Genomic DNA, 12,448 nt, shown 5'->3' on the forward strand with positions numbered 1-12,448 from the left:
TGTTACGATGCTAGCAGTAATATATCCTCACGCGACTGGCTTTGTCTTTTTCCTTGGAGGCTTTCGGTGGGATCACAAGTTTCACCACACGAATACGTCCAATGTTCCATCCGATAGAACAGACAATAGCGTTTAATATATGGACTTTGGGCTTTGGGCTTTGATTATGTCAGAAGAAAGTAGCTGGGGTCCTCCACTACTGATGTTTCGCCTATACGGCATTTTAACACGTACATCAACAACGACACCAATCATAAATATCAACAACAAGTGTAAAGCGAGACATTGACATATCATGAGAGAGGAAACGAGAATCAATTCAATTCCTTCCTTACCGTGCGGTGGCACTCCTTCACTTACCTTACTTGGGTTGATCATGGGATACAGTCAAGTCGATAGTATCTAGCATTCTACGGTTCTGCTTTTCTACTTTGTACATCTCTATTCTATTTCGTTTTATTCTTACCATCCCACAAATCTACTTCGACAAGCCATTCTTTTTCGTATTATTCTTACTTCTTCAACCTCATATACTATACAAAGCAATTCTTGATTCATCGTTTCATTTGATCATCTGACCTAATCGAAAAATCGCACTCCAACTTCATTTCCAGCCCCATCAATTCGTGAGATCGACAAATCGAACACCAAAATAACGATTATCATTCATTCTTCCATTCGTTCGTTCATTACTGTCATTCCCGTCTTGATCCGACTTTACTCTCACATATCTACTTTGATTCGATCAATTGGACGTACAAGGACACCATCGCACTCATTTTAATAAAGCAAAGACTTAGCACAATCATTCGATATTACTTGGATATACGGAGTGACTGATCCAGCCTAGATATAAATCAATAATTTCAAACAGGACGGAATTTACCCCTTCTTTGGCGTCCAAACACAGGTTCGACCTCTACACCTCAGCAGCTATTGCTCTCCTTGAAGCTCTTGAACGCAAACAATAACAACAACAAACAATCACCTGACATCGTCGTGTGACCGTTAGTACACGGAAGTGTTGTTCAGTCCATTTTCAAACTTGAAGTGAACGCACGGATCCCAAAAATCACAAAGACATAAATCTATCCCCACACTCGTTCCTTGATTTCTTCCCCTTCCCCCCCTTCCTCTCTTCCCCTTGTTTTCCGGATATCGATCTCACTGCGAAGAAACCCTCTACCAACAATCCGTTATATATAGGTCATCGTCAAGGATATGACTATATAACATCGACAACTATTCTCATCCCCACACTTATGTTATCTTTATAGTACAATTTAACCACTCACACTCATTTATCAGACCACATTCATTTGCTAAAAACACATTCATTTGCAACCGGACCGAGAATAAATTCGGTATCGTTCCTGATCATCGACAATAACAACAAGATAAATCTCATTTACCCTTTTTCCGACCCTTTCCCCACAATCACATAATCACAATGCGACATTACACTACATTCCTAGCAATAACATCTCTACTGTCAATCATTGGCGTGACAGAAGCAGCGACAGCAGATCAATGGAAAGGTAAATCAATATACCAGTAAGTCAAACGCCTTGTACTACCAAAAAGAACGTCAGCGACGTGTTAGGAGGCTGAAAACTGATGTTTGTGATATTTGCCACTTAAGATTGTTCACAGATAGATTCGCACCTCCTTCAGCTACTGCTCCAGCTAGAACATCACCTCTGCCCGAAACTTGCGACCCCATACAACAAACGTGAGTTTAATCAATTTCTATCAACTATATCCATAGGAAAAAAGACTAATTTCGATTGCTGCTTATCCCTGTGCCTGTTTAGATGGTGTGGTGGAACATGGCTTTCCATCATCGACAAATTGGATTACATACAAGGAATGGGTTTCGATGCCATTTGGATATCACCCGTTTCCCGTGAGTGAATGTTTCACGTGGGAGAGACACTCTGTTGCTGATTGGGCTTGAACTACATTCTTGCAGAAAACATCGATGTATATACGCCTTATAATTACGCGTATCACGGATACTGGGTTAATGACCCATTGACACTGAATCCTCGATTCGGTTCTCCAGACGACCTGAAAGCTTTGTCAGCTGCTTTGCACGCTCGAGGAATGTATTTGATGGTAGACGTGGTAGTCAACAACGTTCCAAGTCTAAACGCCTACGATGCCGTCAACTCGACAGCATTGAAATTAGACGGATCAAGATGGACAGATCCAGCAGAATTTCACCCACAATGTTGGATCGATTACACCAATCAAACTTCAATCGAAAATTGTTGGTTGGGAGATTCCAAAGTAGCTCTGATGGACGTCAACACTGAAAATCCAACAGTCGTGTCAACTCTGAACAGCTGGATCGGAAATCTTACTTCCACATACGGCATTGACGGCCTCCGTATCGATGCAGCTAAACATGTTCCTGGACCGTTTTGGACGAATTTCTGTGCTGCAGGAGGTGTTTTCTGTATAGGAGAAGTGTATGGATCAGATATTGGATTCGCAGCTTCTTTCCAAACTCAAAAATGGATGGACTCGGTTCTTGGTTATCCACTGTATTATGGAATAGTGAATGGTTTCGGGACTGTCTCTGGAAACATGTCGAATTTCGTCGATGTTGCACAACAAGTACTAGCATCTTTCCCTCAACCTGGATTATTAGGAAATTTCATTGAAAACCATGATTTACCAAGATGGAGAAATACAACTGCCGATTCTCAATTAGCATACAACGCAATGGTAGCTCAATTCATCTTTGATGGTTTACCAGTCGTCTACTATGGCCAAGAACAAGATTTCTCACATGGTGCTGGAGATCCTTATAATAGAGCTGCACTCTGGCCATCAAATTATGCCAACACAACAACTTATCAACATATCAGAAAGTTGAATGAGATTCGTCATGCTGTCATTACGAATGGAACTTTATTTAATGGAAAGAATTTCTTGGATTCACAAACTACAATCGTAGCTTCAACGAAAAATGATGTCGCTTTCAGAAAAGGTCCTTTACTTGCTGTTTTGACCAACGTAAGTGATTTCAGTCTCAGTACATCAGTTTGCCTTGTGCTAAATAGAATATCAATCGTAGCGGGGAAGTCCTAGTGTACCTCAAGCATTCGGCGTACCAACAAGTGGTTGGTCTTCACAATCAGCTGTTATCGAGTGAGTGCCAAACGGTCGTAGGCGCCTGGAAATTTTGGCTGATTTTAAATCTGAACACTAGCCTTCTCTCATGTAAGCAATACTCTGTCGGTTCTGGAGGTGCTATTTCAGTCTCATACGCCGCCGCAGGATTCGGTGGTATGCCTTACGTGAGTGTCTTCGGCACCAATCCTTACCCTCGTCATTTTATGATACTGAAAAGGATCTGCATATGTAGGTATTTGTCTCTCAAGCGGACGCAGCTGCACTCAAAATATGTGGAGATGTCGGTGTCGCAACTTATGTTTCACATAATGAAACTTCAACTTCATCAGCACCTTCATCTGTGTCGATACAAGCTTCAAAAGAGTTTATATCGGTACTGGCGGCTGGAGTAGTAGGGTTAGCAGTTGCTTTATCACTGGTATAAGTTCAATTCAAGTTGAAAGATACCATATCCAACATCGCGACGAAAAACAGATACGAAATCAAGATCAAAAGGCATATCCAGCATATTTTCAATACCCTCATCATATCATTGTTGGAACCATTGGAAACTACCGTCTCCTCATTATACCGCATTCATTCATCTTTCATGGACTTTATTAGGGGCACTTCTTCTCGAGATCATTCAATTTCGTTATTTGACAAATACTGTTGTAGCATTATGATCATGAATACCTTTTCACCACGTACACTTGTCGTGGCTTCGTACATTGAGAGCGAGAGATATGGTCACGTCGCATATGCCATACTCCAGTATTCGTACGAGGATTCACTATGCTGACGATACTATTCTCAGTGTTGTCCCGACTGATGACCTGCACAGTTCAGGTCAGAACGTGTGTCTGTATCTCTTAAGTAGCTCGCTTACTTCTTTTCAGTTTTGGTTATTCACTTTTCGACTTTTTGCTCTTCGTCATCAGAACTTGATGCTTCAGCTTGCGGAGTACTTGGTCTGATTTCTGGTTCTATTTGAGTAGGAACGTAAGGGATGTAGGTTGGGAAAGCGGAGTTCTGCTTCTCCCCAGACGTTAGCTGAGTTCTTTCACATTGTCGATACACAAGGTGGTCAAGAATATGAGGAGCTTATTTCCTTCCACTGGCGCAAAGACAGTGACATACCGACATACCGACATCTGATGAGTGATAGGAGATGGTAAGGGAGAAGAAGAGGGAATCCGCTTGTAGCATCAAGGGGAAAAGAATGGATATCGCACTAGATTGAAGAGTCTTATTGGTATTTATACAAATTCATATCATCACTGGCAGAAGGACTAGCAGGTTCTCTGCTCCAAGTCAATCAAACGACGAAGATGCTGGTCATCGATCAGGTAGATCAATAAATACAGCATCCAGGGTGAAATCCGAACCTTGTATTCACGGATCATTCACGTTTGTGTGATATGATTTGGCTTCCTGGGAATTTTTGGTTAGGACAAAACTAATTAGACATGAAGTATTTCTGAGTTCAGTACTGAATAACTAGGGTCCTCATAAATGACGATGATCGTAAGAGTATCTTGAAATCCGTTGATGGTCTTCGTAGTGTATATTTCCCATCAAAATCAATCAAACCGCGGATCAATTGGCTCAGTAGATCAAAAGCGCCACATCCACACATCTATTTCTGATCGGAAGCAAAGGATAATGCGTTGCATATGCACTGCTTGTTAATCTTGATCTATCTCAATAGTGCGCTGTACTCGGTAAGGACCCATATGTCGTCCAAGGAAGAACGTTTTGATCGGAGTTTATGGTATTTTACACACAGACTACTAAATCGATCATCAATCAATAATCGATTATATCGGACACAAATACATCGTAACAAAAAGTCGTGTTTTCGCTCGCATGTCTGGCTCAAATCACGATACGTGGAACCCCTCTTTTGCTTTGGGCAGGAAACGTAGGTCTATAACTACTGATGCTAATTTAATCAAAGTCAGACCTATATTCGCAGCCGATGATTGAGATAGTCAAGCTTCTGTGTGTATCCTGAGAAGTGTTCCCGGAGGCGAGACATGGAATACGTGATTGAACGAAACCCATCACGATACGGTTAGATTACAAGCAACGGAAGGTCATATTTTCAGATAATCATTCCTCGCCTGTTGGCATTCTCTACAGAAACACCTGGTTACCTCCTGGTATAAAAACGAAGATATCGCCGGAATGAGACTTTTTCAAGCAATATATGTGTTTCGTCTTAGCAAACACCTACATCCGGTTAGAGAGACTTGACTAACCTTGGCATGCCATTCTCTCAGTCTTCTCATCACTCATCTGCAGATTTCCCTTCCCACAACATTGATACTTCCATTTGTGGGTGGTTTAGGAGCGGGTCGAGAAGGTTTTATATTGATTATTTCACCCTAAAATGGCAAATAAGCTCAAAAGGTCGTATTTTCAAGAGAAGTCGGGTAGAAGTTGCATTATTCGCAGGAGGGAGATGCACTCACAGACATAGTTGTGAGTCGTAAAGAGATTAAATATAAGAATGCAATGGCTTTGCTTTGAAATTATCAAAAAATGTGCAATATTGATTGCGAGAAAAGTCAAGAGCTCCTCATATAGGACAACGAATCCGCCTCATGGTTTGAGTCGCTTGGATCTGTCGGATTTATCGGTCATCCTATCGAAACTTCCTGGATGTTTATAAGAAACATCAGTCATGTAGAAGAAGTAAGAGGCATGAAGTGACGATCATTCTGATCTCAATTCTTGAGAAGCAGCAGGACTATGAGTTGACGCACCGGCCGAACCGGCATGTCTCGTTCCATGCTTTCTAGGGACTCGAGATGTCCAGTCTTCTTAGGGGAATGGTCGATAGTTCGCTTTCTATCAGTCAACACTGCAAAAAGTCGTGTTCGCTAGAGTAAGTTAGGTCGTGTAAAGCTCGAGGTGCGATTCTCTTGGTTGTGTCGCCTTCTTCCAGCAGCGCAGTACGAAGGATGATGGATTCTTGAACGGTAGTTCATTACAAGTTAATAACAATCTGTGCAGTCAAGCAAAATTAGGTGTGGTGACTGTTGTACAAGGAATACATGCGCATGGAACATTCAAATCATATTGTCACGCTGCCCTCACTGTAATATTTGCATCTTCACGTCTATCATTCCTATGATAACCGATCTGAATCTACCAAGGTCTTGGGCAGACAGTAATCTGTTTGCTTTAAGATTGAGTGGGTCAGAGATATACTGTGTCACCATCATTGAATGGGCATAAGAGATGTCAAATTACATACCTTCCCTCACTTTTTCTCACCCTGACCACCAGATTGGTTGGATCCACTGCCGAACACAGAAGTTCCACTGTTACCAGCTGAATCGTTGCTGCTACTAGCGCTCCCATTGTTTTCTGAAGCAGATGAAGATGAATTGTCGGAAGGTTTGGGTTTGGATTCAGGTCGGAAATGTCTTCCGTAAATCACCACCTCGTCCTACAGTATCAATTCCATCGGCATATTCTCAATATAGGGAACAAAAAGCACTTACTGACATACTGTAATGAGCTATCTGCTAAGTTGCTGAGATGGATGACAGACACAATGTTAATGATAGAATGAGAAATTGTGTTCATGATGCTGAAATGTACGAATCCTGAGGAGAAAACAGTTCATATATAGATTTTCTCCTTGCCCCCGGCTATTCCTTGGAGGTTTTAGAAGACTTCGCCTTGCTTCATCCTCATATACTTATTTTGGTTAGACTTGTGTTTGGCTTCTCAGAAGCTGAGAAGCAGCGATGTAGCTGCAATGACGATTCAAAGGATATACCAAGAACAGACAAGCTTCTCCATTTTTATCATACAGTATCCCACGTAACTACGAGACAGTTTACCTCAGTAGGTAAAATGTTTAGAATCTGGTAAAAGATAAAGACGATAGATATACCGTGCTCATACAACAAACATGTTCATTCGATATTTGAAACATGCATAAACGTCTACAATAGCTGCTCGGTCACCTGTGACCCTGTCATCACCTCATAGCTTCAATGTACGGTACATATTCGAATCTCGCGGAAGGAAGGAGAGTGGCAAAACCCTACAATCGTTTTTCTCTGATCAGCTTGACCTTTGTGTAGATCTGAGAAACGGTATGGAGACAACGCACTTCATAAGGACCGGCTCGTCACTTAAGCAGAAGAGCTATTGGTACCTGTACTGCCAGTGCCAGTAGAAGTACTTCCGCTAGAAGCAGATGTTGACGAGCCTCCGTTCGATCCTGAACCTGATCCCGACCCGGAGCCCGAGGGGTTTTTGGGAACGAATCGTCCATCGATAAAATCGTAGACTGCAATTTGGACTTTGACTGTTTGATCCTAGACGTACATATCAGACATCTCTTCCGATATGAAGGTCTCATGGCAAGATGGTATTTGTTGATACTTACGGACATCGCTGTCGTTTGGTTTGTTGACGTTGTAATGTGATTTATATCAGGTGAGTGAGGCTATGAGTATGGATGGATTACACGAATGTATCTGAAAGTCAGGGACAAGCGTTATTGGGTTTGAGGTTATATGCAAATGACGGAGATAGATAGAAGAGGTATATATACATCGTATATCAAACTGCTTTGTACTTTGCCATCAATGAAGAAGCATACACAGCTTCAGGAAAATTCCCCGAGAAAAGAAAAGTAAAGCAACACGTCGAGAATGGCCACAGGCACAAGAAGCTCTGAATCCATCAAAACACGACTTCGAGAACAGTCTTTACACTGACTGTCATAGATGTGGGTGAATCTTATTGATGGGTAAGTGATCGTCCTTTCATGCCTTCCACATTTGGAAAATCCTCAATCACTCGAAAGGAGAATTGATATCTGGTGCTTCTGTCTAAGCCGAGTGGCAAAGTGACTTGAAAACACATTTCAAAAATCATCCTTCGTGAGCTTCGCGCTGCAATGCTGAGTACATTATCATATGCATAGGACGATTCTACAATAGGTCAATACAGTACAATAGCAGCCCAACAATGAGGTCTTAACCACTGAAGAGTTAGTCAGTAAGCGAATCATCACTCCCACGTAATCGATCGCACTCACTAGGTTTATCATCCGATAGCGACGTTTACAGTTTTCGCAGCCATCGTGTCATCCAGAACGGATTCTCCCTGAGCTGGAGAAGAGACTGGACCTGAGTGTTTTTCAGGAGGAGGCGACGGTGAAGGTGAAGGTATCGGAGTGATCTCATAAGGGAATGGAGGCGAAGGGGAAGGTGACGGCGGAGGGGAATTCCCATCGTCTTCAAGTTGTACGTTCATGTCTTGGCAAGTATTGGTGGAGCAGAAACTAAGTTAAGACTTAGCTGAGACTGTAGATAAGCTGCTAGGTGGATGTCGAAACAGGTATAAAAGGTATTTACAGCCAAAAGCTATCACTATATATATATCCTGATGTACACTGCTTACATTTATTTCAATGACAGTGCTATCAGCCGGCCAAGTATATCAGTAATCTCGCCCGAAAACCGCAATGCGTCGCTCGGAGAAGTCCAAAGGAATCTGATCAGATGACCTCAGAAGTTACCCCAAATGGATTTGACCTCAACAGCTTTCAAAACGAAGAACGTGATTTTATGGTCATGATCAGCAATTCTTCTTATAGAAATTCAGAGGGATGATGATGGAAAAGACGTCATTGTGCTTCTACATCGTCTTTAGCAGATCATTCTGAGGTTGTTTGGACGATGTTGTGTATCGTGATGACGAGATCAGATGACCAGAATGTAGCTTTGTGAGCTACGAGGCAATTGGTACCCATAACCAGTATACTGCGCTTTGAAACCCTCATCAGACCATAATTCAACCAGGTGCTGTTCGGCTCTTTCGCCCGGATGGAAGGGTGACACCTTCCTGTATCATTCAGCAGCAATGCAAGCACTTGGATATGTCATTTAGTATGCGTGAATATATCGTTCCCTTCGATATCTAAGAAGTATCGGAGACTCTTGAGTGGTACTCAATCCAGGTATTGCATTTTACACCGATCAAATTACATACGGTGAATATCTCCGCTTCAAGACACAGGACTAGTCCTCAACCATCCTTCATTCCGATATCCTGCCAATACCTTTTTACTCTGATAGCTCTCATGGGTTGACGAAGACAGCTAAATCATTTGGGAGGGGGAGGAGGAGGAGGTCTTGGGATATTGACACCTGGCGCACTTTGAGAGGGGACATACGGAGTTTCGTCGTGTGATAAAACTGGGATTTCCTTCTATAACGCACATGGCGAATCAGCCCCATCAGCAGTAGGAGATGAGGGGCCACTGAACATTCGTCTTGACTTACAGACAGGTTGTCCTTGTTTTTTGAGTTTGATTTCCTTTCAGCTACGTATAAACCAGTGATTACCATCGATGTTATGATATAAAAGTCTTGATGAGAGATCGGATGAGAGAAAAGAAAATGGATGAAGGGGGCGAGAAGCACCAAATCGCATATATGTATAGTATGTTCTGAGCCTGTACAAGCAGTGCATTTTGAACATCGCCACTTGATGAACCCCAAGTATATAGGTGAAAGAGGGGTCAGAGCGACAGAATGCTTCCTCATTCATTTTCGGGCAGAAGCTTTCTTTTCTTCCGCACACGATCACGCCCGTACGAAGCTTGGTCTAATATTATGTGTGAGAAAGCAGGCGTCCTGCATTGGAAATTTTCAGTACCGTAAAATCTTTGTCTATATTTCCTACTTGACTTAAATTGGTCAAACAGTGATGAAGCTCGCTCGGATCTTGAAGCTACGCACAGAGTTGTCCTCCATACTGTATTGTGGCGAAGCTCTTACAACATTTCATTCTTACAGCGTATTCTCACAGCGAGACTCGGATATGACAATAAATGATCATAGCCTTCAATGTACCGCGTCGCAATGGCTGTCATAGTTGAAATATGGATCTGATATGCCGTTGAAATTGAAGTGTAATACGGTAGATAGAAGAATGTTTGGCTTTCTTCTAAACGATGCATCTTTGATGGCTAAACATGGTTTTCCAGGTGCTTCGGTTCTCGTACAGCTTCAACGGAGAATTATACACCTGCAATGCAGCACATTACAGCAAAGCAATCCTCGCGAAAGCTTCGAACGATAAACAGGAGCGTCAATTACACAGTGTTAAGACTTGCCAAGAGTAAATAATTCTGATGCGTTGGGTGCCCTCAATTGTTCGAGTGGGGGAGATCTCGCTTAGTCCCACTTACTGGGTGGGGAAGATGAAGTCGGGTAAACATGTAAATGCTCACGCCGCTCGATACTGTACGTGTCAAACGGCTCAGGTTGTCTTGGACTGGTTAGATATCTGTAAGCCTGTGAATGATGAGTATTCGTGAATGTCTGATTACAATACCGGAGGGAAGGGTTTCATTTGGTCATTTTGACACGAACACGAGTAGAATCATACTGGCTGAAAACACCTTTATCGTATAGAATCCTACTCCAGGGTGCAAATCAATATCGAATCTGACGCTTTGACCGTATGTTTATGTCATCACTCACATTTTTTGATCGCTCGGACCTTGCCATACGAACAATAACATGGTGTACCTTTATTGATGAGAGAACCTCGGTGCACGGGGAAGATGATGACCGAGATGAGCGTTTCCTCGAATTTGCCTCCGATTTCCACTGCATCAAATGCGGAGATTGTGGCATCCTGGAACACAGGATTTCAATCAGCCGATCAGAGCGATAATAACGTACGACAACGAAATACATCACACACAATCATCTAGTGGGAAATGACATCTAAAGAGCACCCTCCTTTCTGTCTCAATTCGCGGATCTTGGAATGATTCCACAAACCAAAAATGAGTCTAGACTTCATTTACAGTCAGTAGACAAAGATATGGTCGTGCCACTTTTGTAGTTTTATAAACGATCAATGCGTGTTTCATCACACTATTGACAGAATCAGGAGATACAAACAGCATGGTCATTCTGATCATTCAGATCAAATGATGACGATGACGTGAATATATGCAGTGACAACGATGCAAAGGATGGCTGACGAGAAGGAATGACATAATGACTTGATTCACTTCCATCAAAATCGTAAAAATCGTCAAAATCATCAAAATCAATCAATCAGTATCTCGCCCCACTCGAAACGCTTTGTTCGCCTCTTCGTTTTTGGAATATCATCAAGACTCTTGTTCTTTTCTTTTTCGAATATGGATTCGGCTATTCTCACTTTAGGCGAGATTAAAAGGATCTTCTCTTTTATTTTCGAATTTGTCAAACAAACACTTGGAATTGGAGAAGAAACATTGGAACATGATCTGGAATGTTGAATATCCCCATCCCTGAGACACACTACTCACTGATGATGATGATGTGGCATAGGCTTTGATCAGGGCGTCAAAAGGACTGGCGAGGCCAAGCAATATTGATGATCTGAGAAGAGCATTCTCTCGAATCAATCCAACTGATGAATCTGTAGAAGATCCTTGCTTTTATTAAGCTCGGTAGTCTCCTCGACATTCTGGAAAGGAGGGGTGTCATCAGTGGGTCGAATTCATGCCTGATGAAGAGACCTATTGATGGGAATCAGAGTAGAGTGAACACGTACGATGGATCAAGGAGAGGCATCATTTCGAATCCGAAGTTGATGAAAACTATTTCGCAAGCTACCATTTATAACAAGTTGATTTTATCCTTCTGTACGACGGATTCCTTTCCTTCTTACTTTTCTCAATCTTTCTCATTTATTCTCGATCTCAGATTACTTCATAACCTATAATCCAATCTCACTCCATTTTGGATCACCTCGTTATTATCCTTTTCAGGGTGAGCGGGTGAGTGTCGGAGTTTTTCTCTTACACATTCGTTGTCCTCCGTGAACTGCTCGGTCTCATCGTTTCATCGGCTGTGACCAATCGTGAAAGGTTACCAGGTGTTGAATGCTGACCACTTATCTACATTTCACCTTGTGTTTCCTGAAAACCACACTTTCGGATTCGTATATTCGGCTTACGCTATCTTCTGTTTGTTACACCCTTTTCACCTTGGCTCGACGCAATGCACTCAAATTTCCCCCTTCGAACAATTGATGTCACCAATCACCCATCTGGGCTGCATGTTTTCTCCATGTACATCGAATTGATCGAGCACAGATAACCTTGATTAAGTTGTGTTTCTATAATCGTAAGTGCGATACCCTCAATTAAGCTAGTATGATTCCGAAAACGAAAGGATGTTGACTCTGACAATATTGTTTAATTGTTCATTCCGATAAATAGGGTCGAAAAGGTCGTCATCGACACTTAAGATACGCCTTTCCTCCCGAGGAAACCAAC

The 12,448-nt window shown here is 42.2% G+C and overlaps 2 protein-coding genes across 2 annotated transcripts; one reads left to right on the forward strand and one right to left on the reverse strand.

Annotated features, from left to right (window-relative positions):
• Positions 1 to 1,450: 1,450 nt before the first annotated feature.
• Positions 1,451 to 3,568, forward strand: IL334_003163 (uncharacterized protein; the record flags this gene model as incomplete). The annotated part of the gene is made up of 7 exons (XM_062934899.1): positions 1,451 to 1,554; positions 1,643 to 1,732; positions 1,815 to 1,906; positions 1,973 to 3,024; positions 3,086 to 3,159; positions 3,221 to 3,308; positions 3,377 to 3,568. The coding sequence occupies 7 exons, from the start codon at positions 1,451 to 1,453 to the stop codon at positions 3,566 to 3,568; spliced, it is 1,692 nt and encodes a 563-aa protein (XP_062790950.1).
• A 4,634-nt stretch (positions 3,569 to 8,202) lies between these two features.
• Positions 8,203 to 8,412, reverse strand: IL334_003164 (uncharacterized protein; the record flags this gene model as incomplete). Its single annotated transcript, XM_062934900.1, has 1 exon — positions 8,203 to 8,412. One exon carries the CDS (start codon positions 8,410 to 8,412, stop codon positions 8,203 to 8,205), a length of 210 nt encoding a protein of 69 aa, XP_062790951.1.
• Positions 8,413 to 12,448: the final 4,036 nt, after the last annotated feature.

This window comes from Kwoniella shivajii, chromosome 4 (genome assembly GCF_035658355.1).
Source record: "Kwoniella shivajii chromosome 4, complete sequence".
Taxonomy (NCBI): domain Eukaryota; kingdom Fungi; phylum Basidiomycota; class Tremellomycetes; order Tremellales; family Cryptococcaceae; genus Kwoniella; species Kwoniella shivajii.